The sequence below is a fragment of the Osmerus eperlanus genome, chromosome 18 (genome assembly GCF_963692335.1).
Source record: "Osmerus eperlanus chromosome 18, fOsmEpe2.1, whole genome shotgun sequence".
NCBI lineage: Eukaryota > Metazoa > Chordata > Actinopteri > Osmeriformes > Osmeridae > Osmerus > Osmerus eperlanus.
The window spans coordinates 1,294,761-1,315,832 of NC_085035.1; the positions used below are offsets into that span (position 1 = coordinate 1,294,761).

A 21,072-nucleotide genomic window follows, 5' to 3' on the forward strand; every position below is an offset into this window, starting at 1 on the left:
GGACATGGCTTGCCAGTAATTGCACCTGGAAAAGGTGTAGCCAATCAATGGCGAAACGTGACAGTAAAACGCATGAACACGTCAGCGTTTGTAAACGACTACCAGTTTGAGAATTTCAATAGGCTACCTCAAATGATTTAGAGAAAAACACACTGGACCCAGTTCCATTGACTCCCATTTTTCCCTTTCATAAAGGCAATCTCGGGAATTCTACCAGGTCAAACTCCAGTGCCGCGTGTACATTTACAACCGCATGTAGCCGCCATGTGGAGTGTTTCTCTTACGTATTGCCTCGGTCCTGGAGGGTGACGGATGGTCGCGAGGGGGTGGTATGACTAGTTGTCACTAAAGTCCCGTAGTTGATCCATCATGGCCCGGGGCTGCCGGGACGCTGCAGTGGCGAGGCCCACATCCCAGCTGCAGAGGCGGGTCACGGCACACAGCAACAGCCTTAACCCGGCCACAACTTTGTCCAGGGCGGACAGTGATTAACCGCCCCATATAAAATCCCTCTGAAACAAGAGGCTGAACTATGCACCATTTGACAAATGTTTAGACTTTATATCAGGGTATGTCTTCGCGGAACAATAGAAAGTGATAAGTGTCTGGATTGTAATCCACTTAAACAATTTTTTTTTTTAAATGTGTGGGTTTTATGTAGCCTATTGGCGTCTACATATCTTCTGTTGTCTGGCCCCTCAAGATACAGCGAGGTATGGTTGCCACCTATGGGTTGATCACTGAACTGCAAGCAGCGACTGAAAGGGTTTTTCCCTGGCAACGACCCTCCTTCAGACCGCTTATGGGTCCATCGATACAAGCTCCGAAATAGTCCGTATGTTATAGTTATAGGCTACAGAGAGGGTGTACAGAACTAGTTGTTAAATGCTGTATGAAATGATGTAGCGGTTGTTGGATATAACAGCTGTCCCTCATGATCTGGCTTGGCCTCCCGCCCGTTAATGGCTGCCATATGCTGGTCGAGGTCAATACAACCCAGTCCAGCTGCAGGATTTGTCATATCTCATAATAAAAAACAAAACAACTCGGTGTTATGTTGAAGGGACCTAATCGGTAATGGCTGGATGCACTGGCACGTAAACACAAAATAAAGAGGCATCTGGAAGGATCTTTGTGTCATTTATTTACGAAAAAAACAACAGCAAAACAAAAACAAAAACGAACCCGATTCCAGGTTAGCGGTTACATCAAATGTTAGCTTCTATCTCCAGTCCCCAACCCCCTCCCCCCTGTCAGGCCCATATTGCAATAAACAGGTCTAAAACTACCAACACTGAATTCTTGATTTGTTTTGATGACTGACATGTACAGGAGGGTACTATAAACGGCTCAAAAAAGGTATAAGAAAGTTTCAATAAATGTTGCATGCACATCAAGAATAAAAAGTAAACATTTGCTTTTCAAAATATAAAAAGAACTATTATAATAGTCTGACCAGGGCTTAAAAATGAACTAAAAGTTGTATATATATATATATATTTATCTATATATATATTCATATATATTTTTCTTTTGTTTTTCACATCCTAAAGATACCATTCCTAGAAAAAATCTGATGGGGCATCGGAGAACAACATTGGTAAGTAGACTAAATCAGAAACATGACCACAAAAATAAAATTTACATTTCCTTTTAACAGGGCCTTCATAAATGCTCTACGCAAATAATTGTCTAGCTTCCAGGAGAAGAGGACAATTAAAACGTTAATGGGATTTTTCAAACGCATCCTTTCTGGGCTTCTTTATTATATATTAACCGTTTAATCACCTTGATGAAAAAAAGGTGAGGGAAGTCTCAAATAGACTTTACCGAAAATAGATGAGAAGTTGTTATAAGAAAAAAGCTGTAAAACAGGACCTGCTGAAAGACAGATACATTCAGAAATCAACTCTTTCTATCGTACTTGAGAGGAAGACGCGCATCGCTATTGTTTTGGGTTGGTTATAATGACATCGACGATAAAAACAACCAGAGTATAAGATCGTCACTGTTTGGAAACGGCGCCGACAGTCGGCGGCTGCAGGCAGTAAGTGTTCAGTGATAGCTGTTCCAGCGTTATGGTCAACACAGGTCATTTATGTACATGTTTGTCCGTCTTAAGTAGAGAAGGTGTTCCAAGCATCATACATTCATCAGTAAGGATGGTAGAGCGGTTGGGAGGCCAGCAAACAGACTTAGGCCTACGGGAAAGCCATCACGTCTAGTGGTCGTCTTGTTCAGGACAAGTTGAGAGGATACTATATCTGGAGTCTGAGTTGCGTTTTCTCAATTCGTTGAGAAAACCCCCCCGCTAATATACCCAAACTGTTCTTTTTACGAACACAAAGTCCAAATCTTACTGAAGATGAGGTGGAAGTTGTGAATGTGAGTCTTTGTGATAAATACAAGTTATGAGGACAAGGCAGCGAGCTGGCTGTGTGACAGGTGTGACAGGGGCACAGAGCTTGAAAAGGAGCTGTTCCTTCCAGGTAACTATGCAGAAACTCCTTCAAATTGCATATTGATGTTGATACTCTGGGCGAAGGACACTTCCATTCATCCAGAAGAATACAAATCTCGCTTTTCTTCCTTTAAAGATTTTGTTTGGTCATTTTTTCTGAACGCATCCCTGGAAGGTCACTGGAAACAAGAACCCTGTCAAGACATCTATAATTCCCCATCTTTTTTTCAATTTTTTTTTTTGTCCCCCTCCATAAAAGGTATTTCTTGAAAAAAGTATGTGTATTGACATGACAATACATTTTTATAGTTTTTTTCTCTTCTGTCTCTGTGTCTCTCTTACAAAATATTTTAGACGGCAGGGCCAGGCGAGCAGGGGGTGGGAGTGGGGGGGAGGGGAGAGAGGGAGAGAAACAACTGACTGCATACAATGTCTTGTTAAAATGAAAAAGGTAGAAATCCGAGTGAGGCGCGGCGGTTCCCGGCGGCTGCCACGGCGTGTCAGTCGGTGTCGCTGCTGTCCGAGCTGGAGCCGGAGGAACTGGAGCTGCTGTCTGACGAGCTGCTGCCGCCGCTGACACGAGACGCCCCGCTGCCCGGCCCAGAGCCACTCTTCTCTGGAGGAGGAACACCACAGCACGTGAGACACACGGAGACAGAGGGAGAGGTAGAGAGTGTCAGGGGAGGAGAAGTAGAGAGAGAGAGGTAGAGAGAGAGTTGGGGGGGGGGAGAGAGAGAGGTAGAGAGTTTGGGGAGGAGAGAGAGAGGTAGAGAGAGAGTTGGGGGGGAGAGAGAGAGGTAGAGAGAGAGAGTCGGGGAAGAGAGAGAGCGTCAAGGGGGGAGAAAGAGAGAGTCTGGGAGGAGGGGGGAGAGAGGGTCGGGGGAGAAAGAGAGTCGGGGAGGAGAGAGACTCGGGGAGGAGGGGGGAGAGAGAGTTGGGGGAGAAAGAGAGAGTCAGGGAGGAGAGAGAGTCAGGGAGGAGGGGGGAGAGAGAGTTGGGGGAGAAAGAGAGAGTCGGGGAGGAGGGGGGAGAGAGAGTTGGGGGAGAAAGAGAGTCGGGGAGGAGAGAGAGTCAGGGAGGAGGGGGGAGAGAGGGTCGGGGGGAGAGAGGGTCGGGGAGGAGGGGGGAGAGAGGGTCGGAGAGGAGGGGGGAGAGAGGGTCAGAGAGGAGGGGGGAGAGAGGGTCGGGGAGGAGGGGGGAGAGAGGGTCGGGGAGGAGGGGGGAGAGAGGGTCGGAGAGGAGGGGGGAGAGAAGGTCGGGGAGGAGGGGGGAGAGAGGGTCGGGGAGGAGGGGGGAGAGAGGGTCGGGGAGGAGGGGGGAGAGAGGGTCGGGGAGGAGGGGGGAGAGAGGGTCGGGGGAGAGAGGGTCAGGGGGAGGGGGGGGAGAGGGTCGAGGGGAGGGGGGGGAGAGGGTCGGGGGGAGGGGGGGGGAGAGGGTCGGGGGGAGGGGGGGGGGGGGAGAGGGTCGGGGGGAGGGAGGGGGGGGGAGAGGGTCGGGGGGAGGGGGGGAGGGGGGGAGAGGGTCGGGGGGAGGGGGGGAGGGGGGGAGAGGGTCGGGGGGAGGGCAGGACTCACGCTGAGGTTTCTTCTGCTTCCTCTGTAAACAGGACTTGACGTATCTCTCCAGCTCCCTGAGCGTGGAGGGCTTGAGCGTCTCGAAGTCGATCTCTATCTCGTCCGGGTTGGAGTCCCGCAGCGAGGGCTCGCGGGACTGGATGATGTGGACGACGCGGCCCAGCTTCTCCCCCGGGAGACGGTTGATGTCCAGGCTGAGCTGGCGCTTCTCGTCGTACGTCATCGGCAGAGACTCCTCGTCCTCGTCAGAGTTGTAGCCCCGCCCACCCTTCTTTGACCTGCGGGGAGTCGTCCAGAGAGTCAGGTGAGGGAGGAGGGGGAGGGAGGAGAGAGTCAGGTGAGGGAGGAGGGGGAGTCGTCCAGAGAGTCAGGTGAGGGAGGAGGGGGAGGGAGGAGAGAGTCAGGTGAGGGAGGAGGGGGAGGGAGGAGAGAGTCAGGTGAGGGAGGAGGGGGAGGGAGGAGAGAGTCAGGTGAGGGAGGAGGGGGAGGGAGGAGAGAGTCAGGTGAGGGAGGAGGGGGAGGGAGGAGAGAGTCAGGTGAGGGAGGAGGGGGAGGGAGGAGAGAGTGAGGGGGAGGGGGAAGAGAGAGTCATGTGAGAAAGGTACCTGCTGATGCTGTTAGTCAGGTGAGGGAGGAGGGGGAGCGTACCTGCTGGTGCTGTTAGTCAGGTGAGGGAGGAGGGGGAGCGTACCTGCTGGTGCTGTTAGTCAGGTGAGGGAGGAGGGGGAGCGTACCTGCTGGTGCTGTTAGTCAGGTGAGGGAGGAGAGAGAGCGTACCTGCTGGTGCTGTTAGTCAGGTGAGGGAGGAGAGAGAGCGTACCTGCTGGTGCTGTTAGTCAGGTGAGGGAGGAGAGAGAGCGTACCTGCTGGTGCTGTTAGTCAGGTGAGGGAGGAGAGAGAGCGTACCTGCTGGTGCTGTTAGTCAGGTGAGGGAGGAGAGACAGCGTACCTGCTGATGCTGTTATTCAGGTGAGGGAGGAGAGAGAGCGTACCTGCTGGTGCTGTTCGCTTTCCTAGACGGCCCTTTCTTCCTCTTTCCCGTCTGGCCTGGCTTGGCCTTGTCCTCCTCGCCGCTCTTGGCTTTGATGTGCTTGTCTTTCTTCTTCTTGTCCTTCTCCTTCTTGTCCTTCTTCTTCTTTGGTTTGCTGACGGGGGCCTGAGAGAGAGCGGCTAGCTGTTCGTGGACGGCTTTCAGCTGAGGACGAGTTGGAAGGACGAGTTAGAAACACTTTATCCCTCCACAGGGTTGATTAGGAGTTTGTTCAGCCCTGCTAAATTCAGGAATCAGGAAGTGGAACTTCCTGTCAGAGGGAATTGTATCCTTCCGGTTGGAAACAGAGTTTCTACAAGCTCGACATCATAAGGCAACAACAGCAAAGAAGAAACAAACCTACATTAATATACTACCACACAAACAGTATACATGCTCGCTTTCTCACACGCACACACGCACGCAAAGCAGCGCTACATCAACTGATGCCCATCCACCTCCTGTTATTAACCCTCTACCGCTTGCACTGGGGCAGCAAGCCAGACCTAAGGGGTCTACAGCAGGGACGCACCCTGCCCCTGGAAAGCCTCCTTCCGGAAGGTTCTCCCTCCAACCCCGCCTCTCTCTGGTCCACCAGCTAGCTGTGAGGACGTTCTGACTTAGGGCTGCGATGCAGTGATGATGTTTGTGATGGCTGCGACAGGTGATCTTGAGATTTTCGCTGGGTCGTTTTGTTACTTTGATGCGTTTCGAATGCGTGTCTGCATGTGCTGTGGCACGAGAATGGCCTCTCGGAGGGACACTGAAGCTGTCTAAGTCTAAGCAAGGGACAGCCTGGAGGTTGGAAACTCTCCAGGAGCAGGGTGAGGAAGATCTAAAGGCTACATCATCATCATCATTCTGCTAACCCGGGTTTGAGAGGGGGGGGGGGAGGACTGTGAAGAGAGGAGCAAATCACCTGGTAATGCTTGGTGCACCCGTTTTTTTCCCCAATACCATCAGGGCGCTCCACGCACTGGTGAGAGAGCCAGAGGGAGATAAAGGGACAGGGGTTAGCAGTCAAACATCCACGGTGACGATTTAAAACTAAAAACACACGCTCCCGGTACAGCTATAAGGAGTGTGACTGTTTTTTAAAAGGTTAATATGGCCTTTTTGGGTAGAGAGAGAGGGGGGGGGGGACTGACCTTTTTCAGGTAGTGTATGCAACCCGTCTTTGCAATAAGGTGCATTGGATTGCACAATTTAACAGCGGTAGAGGGTTAAATTTCAGATCTATCGAATTGGGACGGGGGGAGGGGGAGAGGATGACCAATCAGCCGAGGACGCGCATGGTTTGCATGTCTGAGCAGGAGAGGAGGGGGAGGGGCATGGCAGCATGGGTTGATGCTGGCCCCTCCCACTCCGCCTCAGGAAAGGACGCCATTGGTGGGTCCCGTTCAGAGAGGAAGGGGTGGAGGTGGTGAGGTGGGGAGGGAGGAGGGGGAGGGAGGAGAGAGTAAGGGGGAGGGGGAAGAGAGTCAGGTGAGGGAGGAGGGGGAGGAGAGAGTAAGGGGGAGTGGGAAGAGAGTCAGGTGAGGGAGGAGGGGGAGGAGAGAGTAAGGGGGAGGGGGAAGAGAGTCAGGTGAGGGAGGAGGGGGAGGAGAGAGTAAGGGGGAGGGGGAAGAGAGTCAGGTGAGGGAGGAGGGGGAGGGAGGAGAGAGTAAGGGGGAGGGAGGAGAGAGTAAGGTGAGGGAGGAGGGGGAGGGAGGAGAGGGGGAGGGGGAGGGGGAGGGAGGAGAGAGTAAGGGGGAGGGAGGAGGGGGAGGGAGGAGAGAGTAAGGGGGAGGGAGGAGGGGGAGGGAGGGAGGAGAGGGGGAGGGGGAGGGAGGAGAGAGTAAGGGGGAAGAGAGAGTCAGGTGAGGGAGGAGGGGGAGGGAGGAGAGAGTAAGGGGGAAGAGAGAGTCAGGTGAGGGAGGAGGGGGAGGGTGGAGAGAGTAATGTGAGGGAGGAGGGGGAGGGAGGAGAGAGTAAGGTGAGGGAGGAGGGGGAGGGAGGAGAGAGTAAGGTGAGGGAGGAGGGGGAGGGAGGAGAGAGTAAGGTGAGGAGGAGGGAGGAGAGAGTAAGGTGAGGGAGGAGGGGGAGGGGGAAGAGAGTCAGGTGAGGTAGGGAGGGAGGAGAGAGTAAGGGGGAGGGGGAAGAGAGTCAGGTGAGGGAGGAGGGGGAGGGAGGAGAGAGTAAGGGGGAGGGGGAAGGGAGTCAGGTGAGGGAGGAGGGGGAGGGAGGAGAGAGTAAGGGGGAGGGGGAAGAGAGTCAGGTGAGGGAGGAGAGAGTAAGGTGGAAGAGAGAGTCAGGTGAGGGAGGAGGGGGAGGGAGGAGAGAGTAAGGGGGAGGGGGAAGAGAGAGTCAGGTGAGGGAGGAGGGGGAGGGTGGAGAGAGTAAGGGGGAAGAGAGAGTCAGGTGAGGGAGGAGGGGGAGGGAGGAGAGAGTAAGGGGGAAGAGAGAGTCAGGTGAGGGAGGAGGGGGAGGGAGCAGAGAGTAAGGGGGAAGAGAGAGTCAGGTGAGGGAGGAGGGGGAGGGAGGAGAGAGTAAGGGGGAAGAGAGAGTCAGGTGAGGGAGGAGGGGGAGGGAGGAGAGAGTAAGGGGGAAGAGAGTCAGGTGAGGGAGGAGGGGGAGGGTGGAGAGAGTAAGGGGGAGGGGGAAGAGAGTCAGGTGAGGGAGGAGGGGGAGGGAGGAGAGAGTAAGGGGGAAGAGAGTCAGGTGAGGGAGGAGGGGGAGGGTGGAGAGAGTAAGGGGGAGGGGGAAGAGAGTCAGGTGAGGGAGGAGGGGGAGGGTGGAGAGAGTAAGGGGGAGGGGGAAGAGAGTCAGGTGAGGGAGGAGGGAGGAACGAGGGGAGCGCGGAGGTACCTACCTGTTCCGCTCCCACCTGTTCCTGCAGCTCAGCCAGGCGTGAAGCGCGCTCCTCCTCAGAGTCGGAGGTGTCGGAGGCGGAGGAGGAGGAGTCGGCGCTGCTGGTGGTGTTCCGGCTCAGCAGGCCTCCGGGCCGGGCAGGCTCCGCCGGCTCGTCCGGCATCTTGGCGAAACGCATCTCGAACACGTCCTGGTGGGCCGCACACACACACACACACAGTATACACGCACACAAAGTAGAAGAGGAAGGGAGAGGGGGTTGACCAAAGTTGCACTCGTTGGGAAAACAATCACTTCCAACGGTTCAACGACTGCACTCCGAAAAATAAGAAAAGTCCTGCGCTTGTACCTGGAGTTTCCTTGCCATGGCAACGACTTCGTGGTCGGGGGGGTTGTACTTGTAGCAGTTTGAGAACATTAGTCTCACGTCTGCGGCAAACACCTGCACATCCTGGTACTCACGACCATCCATCTTTTTCTGTAGAGAGAGTGGAGTTAGACTACTGAGACAATATATGGGTTTTATTTATGTATTGTGTGTGTGTGTGTGTGTGTGTGTATATATACATACACACGTGTATTGTGTGTTTATGTGTGTATATACTGTGTGTGTATGTGTGTGTGTATACTGTGTGTGTATACTGTGTGTGTGTATGTGTGTCTATACTGTGTGTGTATGTGTGTCTATACTGTGTGTGTGTGTGTGTGTGTGTGTCTATACTGTATGTGTGTCACCTTGACAGTGCTGAGGTCCACTACAGTACAGTGTGTGTGTGTGTGTGTGTGTCACCTTGACAGTGCTGAGGTCCACTACAGTACAGTGTGTGTGTGTGTGTGTGTGTCACCTTGACAGTGCTGAGGTCCACTACAGTACAGTGTGTGTGTGTGTGTGTGTGTCACCTTGACAGTGCTGAGGTCCACTACAGTACAGTGTGTGTGTGTGTGTGTGTCACCTTGACAGTGCTGAGGTCCACTACAGTACAGTGTGTGTGTGTGTGTCACCTTGACAGTGCTGAGGTCCACTACAGTACAGTGTGTGTGTGTGTGTGTGTGTGTCACCTTGACAGTGCTGAGGTCCACTACAGTACAGTGTGTGTGTGTGTGTGTGTGTCACCTTGACAGTGCTGAGGTCCACTACAGTACAGTGTGTGTGTGTGTGTGTGTGTCACCTTGACAGTGCTGAGGTCCACTACAGTACAGTGTGTGTGTGTGTGTGTGTGTGTGTGTGTCACCTTGACAGTGCTGAGGTCCACTACAGTACAGTGTGTGTGTGTGTGTGTGTGTGTCACCTTGACAGTGCTGAGGTCCACTACAGTACAGTGTGTGTGTGTGTGTGTGTGTGTGTCACCTTGACAGTGCTGAGGTCCACTACAGTACAGTGTGTGTGTGTGTGTCACCTTGACAGTGCTGAGGTCCACTACAGTACAGTGTGTGTGTGTGTGTGTGTGTGTGTCACCTTGACAGTGCTGAGGTCCACTACAGTACAGTGTGTGTGTGTGTGTGTCACCTTGACAGTGCTGAAGTCCACTACAGTACAGTGTGTGTGTGTGTGTCACCTTGACAGTGCTGAAGTCCACTACAGTACAGTGTGTGTGTGTGTGTGTGTGTCACCTTGACAGTGCTGAGGTCCACTACAGTACAGTGTGTGTGTGTGTGTCACCTTGACAGTGCTGAGGTCCACTACAGTACAGTGTGTGTGTGTGTGTCACCTTGACAGTGCTGAGGTCCATGGGGTGTTTGATGATCTCGTGGTAGTCGTGCAGCTCCAGGGCTGCAGCGTCCACAGGCTTGTAGAAGGGCCAGGCGTACGCCGCATGCTTCTTGGACAGCATCTCCCTCAGGATGGTGTCGCAGTACTTGAGCTGCTCCGTCAAGCGGCTGCGCTTGGTGGCGTGCTGGACCGCCTCCCCGTCCTCCAGGTCTTTCTTCGGGGGCTTGATGGGCCGGCCGGTGCTCTCCCTCCGGGGGCCTGGCTTGCCCTGCTTGGGGCCCTCTGGGGGAGAGTCGCCGAGGCCGGCCGTGATGGCAGAGGTGGTGGGGGTGGTCGTGTCCGCTTTCCTCTTCACCCCTTTCTGACGGGAGGGAAGGGGGAGGGAGAGAGAGAGAGGGAGAGAGAGTGAGAGAGAGGAGGCGACAGATGACAGAAGAAGAAGAGAGAGAAAAGAAGAACATGTTTGGGTGAAATTCAGTTTCAAAACACTGAAGCCGTCGTCTGCTGAAGCGTCGTACAACGGAAAACCAAAGATCAGAAGCACGCAAATCAAAAGACACGGTTAAGAGTCTCGGGCCACTTACTTTGACCACGGGCGTGATGGGCGAGTTCTGGACGGCGGGCGCGTTGGTGGGGGTTGTGACGGACGGGGTGGGGGAGGTGAGGGCCGTCTGGGACACGGGGGACGTGGGCCCCGAGATGGACAACGGCGGGGAGCCTGGGGTGAGAGGGGCGTCCGGCCCGCTCTTACGCACTTTCACCTTTGGTGCTGGAGGCAACAGCTCCACTTCCTCCTGGGGGATCATGGCCACCTTCTGCAGGAAGATCTTCTCCAGGGCCTGGGCCATCAGGACGATGTCGTCCGTAGGCTGGGAGGACGGGAGGAGGACACACGAGAGGGTGAGGTTACGGGGGGGAAAGATCGGAAACACGAAAGAAATATCGCCTGGAGTCTCATTGGACTTGTGGTTCACCTTGTTGTAGATGTAACAGTTGGTGAACATGGTGTTGAAGTCCTGCATGCACTCGCTGGCACTCCAGTAGTAGCTGTTCTCCAGGCGCTTCTTGATGGTGCCCATGTCCATGGGGATCTTGATGATCTTGTGATAGTCCTGAGGAGGAACAGCACGCTCACGTCACTTTGGACCCACAAACTGACACGGGAACGCCAGTGACAAAAGTAAACACTGCGCGGATCAGACAACGTAGCCTAGATCAGCAGATTAGCACTTCTCAAAAAGTGGGCAGGACGTGAGTGTAATGAAACCAGCGCCCCTGTCCCCGGACTCACCGGCAGCCCCAGTTTAAGGGCGTCCACAGGCTGATAAAAAGGCCAGGCGAACTGATGCCTCCAAAGGGTCTTGACCACCACGTTCTGCATGTATTGGAGCTGGTTGGTCTTGCGGCCTGGTTTGGTCGGGTCAGTGACTTCCGGGGGGGGCGGTGGGGGCGGGTTCCCGCCCTGGGGGGGCGCTGTGGGGGTGGAGGTGACTGCAGACATGACGGGGCTGCGATGGAACGTGAGGGGTGGGGGGGGGATCTCCGGGTCACGTCGGCCGGATGGACACCTTCTTCTTCTTCAGGGAGTTCTGTATTTCTTCTTCGTGTGTTCTGAGGGGAGCCAGCGAGGGCTACATCCCATCGCCCAAGTCGTGACCTGCGTTAAACAAAGTGGGAGACGTTCACGGGCTGGGAAGTCTGAGTGGGCAGGCACAACTGTGACCCCAAGAACCTCTTAGGATCACTAGTATTGCTTTTAACTATGTAAAAACAAAAGTTATGGCTAAATATAGGTATGATAAATATAGTTTATATTTAGGGATGTACAACCTCTGAATATAACTGCAGCAAAGCAGGATATCGTATTACGTTCTTTACAGTACAGTTATGATACTGCTTGACAGACAGTTTGTTTTAATTCCCAAATAATAATATTGCTTTAATAATTACTTTCCTCGGCAGTCATAACTTTTTTATTTGTTTTCAGAAAATTTGATTTCCAAATATTTATTTTTCCACTTTGTAAACACGCAACACTCATGCAATGTTTCTATTTCAGCGAATAGCCTGAACGCGCCTCCCGCGTAAACAAACATTTGTCTGGTTCCAACTAGCGAGCGGACTAAACGCTCAACACACACCACGTACAAAAACGACATTTTGCATTATTGTTGACAGTTAATTAATTTAGCTTTCATGATTTTCCACCAAAAACAGCATTATTGGTTAGGTAGCTACAGTAGTTCACTTTGCGTGCTCGGTACACAGCTAGCTACATATGCTAACGTGAGTTCACGCGGGGGTGCTGAACTACACGGCTCTACAACCCGCGAGGACAGCAACACACTATCATAGACAAGCACTGAAGTCAAAAAGATTTCCTTATACACCCACGTTATTAAAATGCGACTTTTGTTGATTCAGTAAGGTGCAGATCCACACATATAATCATCCAAAGAAAAAAAAAAACTAGTTTATATCTCCGTTGCAACACATTTCCCAAAAGATGGCGCGGGCATACACCACATTAGCTAACCTGCTAGCTTGCTTGTCAATTTGTTTAGTACCGAGAGGCTAGCTGGCTAGGAAACAATCGTGGTAGCTGTAGAGTGTGTGTTATTGGAGAACTAGCGAGCTAAGCTACATGTGTTGCAAACTTGGGTCCCCTTGAACTGTTAACATTCAGCCAGGAAAATGCTAAATGCGTTGGCTTTGTTAAATTGTTGCAAATGCACAGTCAATGCAAGAATCGTTGTTGGAAAAACATTGCAGGCTAGGTAGTTAGCAAATACGGCTAACTCTTGGCTTAGTTATTACCGTTAGCTACATAGCTCAACGAGCATTTTAGCAATGGCTTCATAGCACTACGGCAGACCTAGCTAAGTACGCATATAAGTCACAAAATTCTTGCTTGTACAGGAAATATTAATATTTAAATGCATTACTTCCTCGAGGCCTCCAAGAGGTTGTGTTTGTAGCTGGCGGTTCAGGTGGCTCCAAGGAGGACGAGCAGCATGAAGATGAGGTATACAATGTCGCCTGCTCATGCGCTGTGACCCAAGGTTTGATTTCAGTTTTTACATTCATGGTTACATTGTAGCTGCTGTCTGTCTGAGGGCCTAATTCCCCCCACCCCTCGTGCTTTAACGTGACACCGGTACCAGCTGTAGTTTTGATCATACACAAAAACAAATCTATAGGTGTCAGGCGCGTTGAGACCGCACATGATTCGTGTTATGATTCGCAATCCACAAATTCACAATCCTACCTCTTCAGAACTCCAGACTAGGTCATTACATAATTATACAATAATTTAGTCATAAACTTACAGAATACGATGACAATTATAAGGATGTAAAAATACATTTAAAAAGTACAATATGGGTTATGAAAGTATGCATTTAGATTTTTTTCTTTTTTTTTTAAAGATAATTAAGAATCTAATAACACTTATTCGCTAAATTTGATCCTGAAGAGCTCTACTATGGAGAATAAACTGTTGGAAGGCAGGCTATAGTGCGTGCATAACTAACTTCATTCATTAAGCAACCCTTTTGAACACGATATGTTCTCTGTTGGAAATAAAGAAGAGTTATTCATCAAGTGATTTCAAGGGCAGCCTTTGAATCCGCTGCTCTATTCATACACTCGACGCCTGGTCATGTTTAGCGGTGAATGGAGCACCAGAAAGCAGCTGTCAAAAGAAAAGAGAAACGTCCATCTCTTCGTCCCTCGTCGCTTGCCATAATGCATTGTTTTCAGACACGCGCATGCGCACTCACCCTCGCCAGAGACGTCCACATCCCCCGCCTGAGCCCCAAAGCAGAACCTAACGCGTTAGCCAGTTAGCCGTGCATTTATGTGTTCTTTACTACATCGTGAGCAAAAAACACAGTAATATATATATCTGTCAAGTTTTAGATCGGTTGATTCGATCAGAGCACTGCGTGAAACACTCCGATTGCAGGTCGACTAACGTCGGGCTCTACCACGGTGAGTACCCGTAAATGTATTGTTTGAATGGGTGATCAACGTAGCCAGCTAACGCTAGCTAGCGATCCAGCTAGCTCACTATATTGTCAATTGTGCGTAGCGCTACGGTAGCTGTAGTCATGTCTAGGTCGATATTGAGCTTTGCAAGATTTCAGTGGGTCAACTGTTAATTACCATACAGCCTACCAGTCATATTATGTGGGGACTTAGAACAATTTTTACTCTACAGGCCTCTTATTTTTCCCCAGCCTGCCAATGCATGAACGGGCTACCCAGCTAGCTTGCTAGCTAGCTTAAGTTCCATGCAGTTCCTCGTAACACGAGCACACCTTGCCGTTCAGGTAGGTGATCGCTGGCCCTGACCAGGAATGGCTTGCTAGGGAATCTGATCAGTAGCGAAATATTATAGATAATAATCGAACTCACCAGTCATATTCCTGATCAGTGAGACCTTAATGTACTTTTTCCATTATAATCGTGCGATCTTGTCCACGTATGTGTGATGCTGGGGGCCAGGTTTTCTAAGCTTCCAGACCAAATATCGCCACTGTACCTCATTTCAAATAGCCAACACGACGTTGCCTCTACATCCACATATTCCTCTATTCACAGTAATCATGTGAATGCGATGCGATTGTTTTATGGGCCGGTTTTCGATGTTTCAGAGTGCTTGTCACTCACCGCTTCCTGAGACCAACCCGCTCGCCCCCCTGCAGCAGCGCCATGGCAACGGAGGAGAAGAAACCAGACACGGAATCCACAAAATCTCAGAATGCATCTTCAGCTAGCCAGAGCAAGGTATTAGAGCCTGCTAAGATAAACATATCATTACTAACAGCTCAGTCAGATCACAGAACTGCACTAGTCTTTGTGGTCCCAGAATGTCAGTTAAAGTCAAGTTGTGTTGACTAATCTTGAATATCCGTTATTCCTGATTAATAACTCAATTTTTTTCTTCTCGGTTCCTGGATAGTCTGCACCTGCCAAACCGAACTACACCCTCAAATTCACACTAGCTGGACACACAAAAGCTGTGTCCTCGGTCAAGTTCAGCCCCAGTGGAGAGTGGCTTGCCAGCTCATGTAAGTTCCTCTGCTATCCTTGTAGCTAGCTAGCTAGACACAGTGAATCGAAGACACCTATATCACTTCCTATGAGCGTTTGATGCATACAGTTTCACACCTGGGGACATTTTAATCACCTATATAATAATCAATTGCATTCATGTCTAAAAATGAATCTCTTTTTCAGCTGCAGATAAACTGATCAAGATTTGGGGAGCATATGATGGAAAGTTTGAGAAAACTATATCTGGACACAAACTTGTGAGTTAATGATTACTTCCCTTAATACGGCTTGATGCGTACTGTATGTTGTGGCTTTGTTTGCCCCTCTGGATGTTTTTTCGAAACATTCTTTGGTTTGGGAGTTATTGTACAGTCCTAACCTGGGTTGTACTGAAACCCCGTATATGACTAGTATCTATAAAACCAAATCACAACACAGATTTCAGTCCCTCATGTTGGCTTTATGAAACTGTATTTTTATAATTATTTATAAAGTATTTCCTTTATGTCATTGACCATCATTTTCTGCTTTGAAATTGATTTTGTAAGCATCAATTTAGGCACTGGTACCGTTTCAAAAGTATCGCTCTCACGCCGGTATCAGGGGGAAACCCCACTCGATGCCCATCCCCAGTCCTAACAAGTCTCCTGTCCCCTGCCCATCCCCAGTCCTAACAAGTCTCCTGTCTCCTGTCCCCTGCCCATCCCCAGTCCTAACAAGTCTCCTGTCCCCTGCCCATCCCCAGTCCTAACAAGTCTCCTGTCCCCTGCCCATCCCCAGTCCTAACAAGTCTCCTGTCCCCTGCCCATCCCCAGTCCTAACAAGTCTCCTGTCCCCTGCCCATCCCCAGTCCTAACAAGTCTCCTGTCTCCTGCCCATCCCCAGTCCTAACAAGTCTCCTGTCCCCTGCCCATCCCCAGTCCTAACAAGTCTCCTGTCCCCTGCCCATCCCCAGTCCTAACAAGTCTCCTGTCCCCTGCCCATCCCCAGTCCTAACAAGTCTCCTGTCCCCTGCAGACCCCCAGTCCTAACAAGTCTCCTGTCCCCTGCCCATCCCCAGTCCTAACAAGTCTCCTGTCCCCTGCCCATCCCCAGTCCTAACAAGTCTCCTGTCTCCTGCCCATCCCCAGTCCTAACAAGTCTCCTGTCTCCTTCCCATCCCCAGTCCTAACAAGTCTCCTGTCCCCTGCCCATCCCCAGTCCTAACAAGTCTCCTGTCCCCTGCCCATCCCCAGTCCTAACAAGTCTCCTGTCCCCTGCCCATCCCCAGTCCTAACAAGTCTCCTGTCCCCTGCCCATCCCCAGTCCTAACAAGTCTCCTGTCCCCTGCCCATCCCCAGTCCTAACAAGTCTCCTGTCCCCTGCAGACCCCCAGTCCTAACAAGTCTCCTGTCCCCTGCAGGGCATTTCTGACGTGGCTTGGTCCTCAGACTCCAACCTGCTGGTGTCCGCGTCCGATGACAAGACCCTGAAGATCTGGGACGTGAGCTCTGTAAGTCCCCTGGAGCAGACACACGCGACCAGGGGGAGGGTTAGTGGAACAGGGGGAGGGTAGGTGGAACAGGGTTAGGGTTGGTCAGTGCCTCTGTCGCGTTCCCGTACTCGGACTCAGAAAATCTGGTCCTGTTTGTTTCCAGCTAGTTAGACGGCCGCATGTGAATTGAAACATTCTCCCAACGCGAGGCGGGCATGTTTGAAAATGCACGTTTCGCTGCTCTCTATTTTGTCGATTGTCACGTTGTCTGGGCAAAGAAGTAAGGAATAAGTAATTTTATATTACCATGGAAACTGGAAGTCTAGCATTCATTTAACGTGATGTTGAGCCGTGGTTAGTGGGTGCTATTTTCAGAGGGATTATTATTGTAACTACGTTGCCACAGGCCCCCCACTGAGAGCTGCTTCTTTCCTTCACGCAGGGGAAGTGTTTGAAGACTCTGAAAGGCCACAGCAACTACGTGTTCTGCTGTAACTTCAACCCCCAGTCCAACCTCATCGTGTCTGGATCGGTGAGACACACACACACACACCCATACACACTGCCAACCTTGGCCACTCTCCAAGTCTGTGTTTACCCTTGACTCTCGTTGTGATTCATGGATACGTTTGTGTTTTTTTTTTGTCTAGTTCGACGAGAGTGTACGGATATGGGACGTGAAGACGGGCAAGTGTCTGAAGACCCTGCCAGCCCACTCTGACCCAGTCTCTGCTGTGAGTACTTCACATTCAGACCCTCTGCTGTGATTGGTTACCTGGTTGGATGCACATTCAGTCCCCAGGAACTGCTTGGATCCTTTGTGGTCAGGTACCCCCGACAGGGGAGCAGGTGTACGTGTCTGGGCGTGGTGCTGAATCCAGGTGACAGCTTCTCACGGTTGTGTCTTTGTCCTGCAGGTTCATTTCAACAGAGACGGCTCTCTCATCGTTTCCAGCAGTTACGATGGCCTTTGGTAAATATCTGAAACATTCCTCTGTTCCCGCATAGCATGTTCTCATGGGCTACAGCCATCGGAGGTTGGTGTAGCATTTAACTGTAGGCAAAGAGTTAGCAGGTTCAAACCCCCCCCCATGTACGTCACTTAGGATGCATGCGTCTGCCAAAGGAATACAGTATTATTTATTAGATAACATCCAGAAAAAAACACAGCTGTAAAGATAGTGAGTGCTGTTTATGTGATTTTAGACATTCATGTTGAGTCATAACTGGTTCTAATGACGTTGTCTGTTTGCAGTCGCATCTGGGATACAGCATCAGGACAGTGTTTGAAAACCCTCATCGGTGAGCAACACCTTCCTTTCACTCAACACCTGCGCTAGCCTCACCCGCGCTAGCCTCACTTCCGCTAGCCTCACCCGCGCTAGCCTCACCCACGCTAGCCTCACCTCCGCTAGCCTCACCTCCGCTAGCCTCACCCACGCTAGCCTCACCCACGCTAGCCTCACCTCCGCTAGACTCACCCGCGCTAGCCTCACCCGCGCTAGCCTCACCCGCGCTAGCCTCACCCGCGCTAGCCTCACCCACGCTAGCCTCACCTCCGCTAGCCTCACCCACGCTAGCCTCACCTCCGCTAGCCTCACCCGCGCTAGCCTCACCCGCGCTAGCCTCACCCACGCTAGCCTCACCTCCGCTAGCCTCACACGCACTAGCCTCACCTGGTTAAGTTCAGAAGTTTGATTTTGTGGCTATATTTCCTGACATGTAGACGATGACAACCCCCCGGTGTCGTTTGTGAAGTTTTCACCCAACGGCAAATACATCCTGGCTGCCACGTTGGACAAGTGAGTATTTTGTTTTTCTACACGCACCTCTCGGTCTAATGACCGCGTTGTGTCGTGTTTCTCATCGCCACTAGAGGGCGCTTTACGCGTGATTAATGTCTCCTTGGGTTTGTGGAAAGCATGAACATTTGTGAGACTTATGCTATAGAAAGATGTGATGCTGTTGCTTTAACCTCTTTTCCCCCACACAGCACCTTGAAGCTATGGGATTACAGCAAAGGAAAGGTAAATATAATTTTACACTTTCTATGTATTAATATTAATCCGTAAATGTGTTCGAGATGTTTCTGATCCGCCTGTGTTCTAACACTCATGTTTTCTTTTTTGAACAGTGTTTAAAAACGTACACCTGCCACAAAAACGAGAAGTACTGCATTTTTGCTAATTTCTCAGTCACAGGAGGAAAGGTAAAGATCTCTTCATGCGTTTAAACCTGAGGTCACTTCCTGGAAGTCGTACGACTGTCTCATGTGATGTGTTTAGCTGCTGTACCATCCTAACCTGTCTGCCTGTCTGTCTGCCTGTCTGTATCTTCCTCAGTGGATTGTGTCTGGCTCAGAGGACAACATGGTGTACATCTGGAACCTGCAGACCAAGGAGATCGTCCAGAAACTCCAAGGCCACACAGGTAGACACCCAGGGGTGGTGCAGGGGTCACCAGGGGTCAGGGTGGTCACTAGGGGTCAAGGTGGTGCAGGGGTCACCAGGGGTCAGGGTGGTGCAGGGGTCACTAGGGGTCAGGGTGGTCCAGGGGTCAGTGGACTGGAGTTGATGGTCCACATGTAGGAGATCATCAGAAACTAAGTCCAGCTCATAACCAGATCTATTATACTAGGATGCATGACTCTCCTCTCTCTCCCTCCCTCTACCCCCCCCCCCCCCTCCCCTGATCTCCACCCGCCTCCCTCCCACCCCTCCCAGATGTGGTCATCTCTACAGCCTGTCACCCCACAGAGAACATCATCGCCTCGGCGGCGTTGGAAAACGACAAAACCATCAAACTGTGGAAGAGTGATTGCTAAGCCCCGCCTCCACACAGCCACCATTTCTTTTATATGTATGTGTTATATTCCCCCCCCCCCATTTTTTTTTTTAATATTAAAACAAAAACAAAAAATGAAAGGAGAAAACAGGACTTATGTTTTTTTGAGGAGCTTTGTGTTGGTCGGAGTCTCTCGCCTTGAAGAACAAAACACATCTCGGTGTTCAGCCCTTCTCCTGGACGACGACCTGTCGACAACCTGTGGAACCAACACACACAAACACTTATGTCTCTGTCTCTCGCTCTAACACGCTAAAAGTATTCTATCTCTGGCTTGTTTTGACAGTCTGTGTGTCTGTGTTTCTGTCAAGTTTCTATCTGGCAAACTATCACATGCAAACACAGGTCTGAATTTTGCCTCCCTGTCTTAATGTTGCGTCACAGACAGACTTGAGAGACTCTGGGCTGAAGTCTGTGAGGCAGTACAGTCTTTCTCTCTCATCTCCCATTTGTCTCCCTCTCTTTCTCCTCTCTCTGTCCCCCCCCCCCTCCCTCCTCTCCCCGCACCAAGAAGAAACTACCTACACTGCAGTGACATTCATTTCAGATCCCTCACCTATCTCACGTCCTCTGTTGGAAACAGACACCCACATCAGTGCTGTTACTGGTCGACCGAGGTGTCTCGACGCTGCCGACGGCACTCTCTGTCTTTATCGTGGAGCCCGTCGCAGCGTGGTGGAGATGGAGCCGTCTCTCCTCGTCTGCAGACGGGATGCAGTTCCACGGTGTTTACGCCGGTTCCATGGTGTTAACGGCCCTCAGTAGTTTATCTCAACAGAGGGGGTCTCACTGGTGAAGGGATTGTTTTGTATTCGCCTTTTTTTATAAGATGTAGTCAGACTTCATACGGAACGGCATGTGGTGCTTTACATTGAAAACATTTGAATGCTATGGCTCCTGGGTAAAAGGAGATTCATTGGAAGTTATGGTAATCAAGCGAAGTTCAGTGGTGGATTTGGAACTGTGTGTCGTCGAAGCCCACCGGTCTGCATTTATCTTTTTCTTCTCGGTTGTTTGGAGCTTAAGTAACTTGACTTGTGTCAGTTTGATAGCTGAATAAAAGAAGACGGCTGTATTTTGTTGTAAAAAAAAAAAGTCACTGACACTTTTCTTCCTGTGTGTGGAAATTTTGATATTTTATTTTATAATCCCCCCCCCCAGTTTAGGACTGTCAGAACTAAACTTGAAACGACCTGGTTTAGATTTTCCAGCCTAGTGACCAAATCCAAGTATTTCTCTGTACTTTTCATTCTGTAAATATGATAACATTCGACATATGTATTAGTATTCGTTAGATGAGCAACGTTTGTGCTCTCTGTACTGTTGTCTGGAACTGTCTTAATAGCTAGTACTTCCACACAGACTCGATTTCTCTCTGCTTTTACGTTCTGGACTTTAATTTCTGCAGTCGAGTGAAGGACTGGACAGAATCCTGTATCTGCATTTAGTCGACATGGATTTTGTGAAATGACATTTGCATCTGACAGCTATAACCTGTGTGACTTAATAAATAACGTTTTTTTAAGATGTACTGTGAGGTATTGTCCTGATTTAGAATATGTAAAGACAAATGGAGATTTGAGACCGACTTCTCGATTTAGGCCTAATCCCAATACTCTGTTTTACCCTTACCCTTAGCCCTTAGTTTACCCCTAGCCCTTGTCTCAAACTGAGTGGTAAGGGCTACATAGCTCTATGAAATGAGACGCCACTTGGTTACGGTTACGTATATCGATGTCTCCAAAGCAAGTAGTGTTATGCACTGATATCAAACGAAATTCGTTTGAAATTCGCTGCTAATGGAGTTTAATTAAAACTGTAGATATGCATGGAGTCCATGTCCATTCAAGGCTAATCAGAGAAATGCGGGACTGTTGTGCAAATCAGCAATGTAACGTTTTTTAAAACGTTTCAATTAAGAACATGGTTGCAAATACATACAGGACTGTGTAGAGCACAAAACAAGACTGTCATAATTTTTTAATAAATTATTTAAGACGAAAATATGACATTTATGGGAATCTCTGGACGATCTGTCCGACATTGTTGCAGGTAGCGCAGTATTCA

At 50.5% G+C, this 21,072-nt stretch overlaps 2 protein-coding genes across 5 annotated transcripts; one reads left to right on the forward strand and one right to left on the reverse strand.

The window, feature by feature from the left end:
* Nucleotides 1-1,124: 1,124 nt before the first annotated feature.
* Nucleotides 1,125-12,707, reverse strand: brd3a (bromodomain containing 3a). Of its 3 annotated transcripts, none has more exons than XM_062484340.1 (11): nucleotides 12,572-12,707; nucleotides 10,918-11,283; nucleotides 10,601-10,738; nucleotides 10,211-10,495; nucleotides 9,625-9,987; nucleotides 8,265-8,393; nucleotides 7,917-8,105; nucleotides 5,985-6,041; nucleotides 5,028-5,230; nucleotides 4,036-4,313; nucleotides 1,125-3,077 (listed from the first exon to the last, which is right to left on the reverse strand). In XM_062484340.1, exons 2-11 carry the CDS (start codon nucleotides 11,125-11,127, stop codon nucleotides 2,962-2,964), a joined length of 1,968 nt encoding a protein of 655 aa, XP_062340324.1. In that variant the 5' UTR covers nucleotides 11,128-11,283; nucleotides 12,572-12,707; the 3' UTR covers nucleotides 1,125-2,961. The 3 variants fall into 3 exon arrangements, with proteins under 3 accessions (XP_062340324.1, XP_062340325.1, XP_062340326.1); XM_062484341.1 differs by lacking the exon at nucleotides 12,572-12,707 and adding an exon at nucleotides 12,021-12,170; XM_062484342.1 differs by lacking the exon at nucleotides 5,985-6,041.
* A 687-nt stretch (nucleotides 12,708-13,394) lies between these two features.
* On the forward strand, nucleotides 13,395-20,536 carry wdr5 (WD repeat domain 5). 2 transcript variants are annotated; one of them, XM_062484384.1, is made up of 15 exons: nucleotides 13,395-13,619; nucleotides 13,868-13,960; nucleotides 14,285-14,417; nucleotides 14,593-14,701; nucleotides 14,871-14,944; nucleotides 16,090-16,179; nucleotides 16,604-16,693; nucleotides 16,812-16,895; nucleotides 17,079-17,134; nucleotides 17,417-17,463; nucleotides 17,888-17,963; nucleotides 18,155-18,188; nucleotides 18,296-18,370; nucleotides 18,504-18,591; nucleotides 18,885-20,536. In XM_062484384.1, the coding sequence occupies exons 3-15, from the start codon at nucleotides 14,343-14,345 to the stop codon at nucleotides 18,983-18,985; spliced, it is 999 nt and encodes a 332-aa protein (XP_062340368.1). In that variant the 5' UTR covers nucleotides 13,395-13,619; nucleotides 13,868-13,960; nucleotides 14,285-14,342; the 3' UTR covers nucleotides 18,986-20,536. The 2 variants fall into 2 exon arrangements, with proteins under 2 accessions (XP_062340368.1, XP_062340367.1); XM_062484383.1 differs by lacking the exon at nucleotides 13,868-13,960 and having other exon boundaries at nucleotides 13,396-13,619.
* The last annotated feature ends 536 nt before the right edge of the window (nucleotides 20,537-21,072 follow it).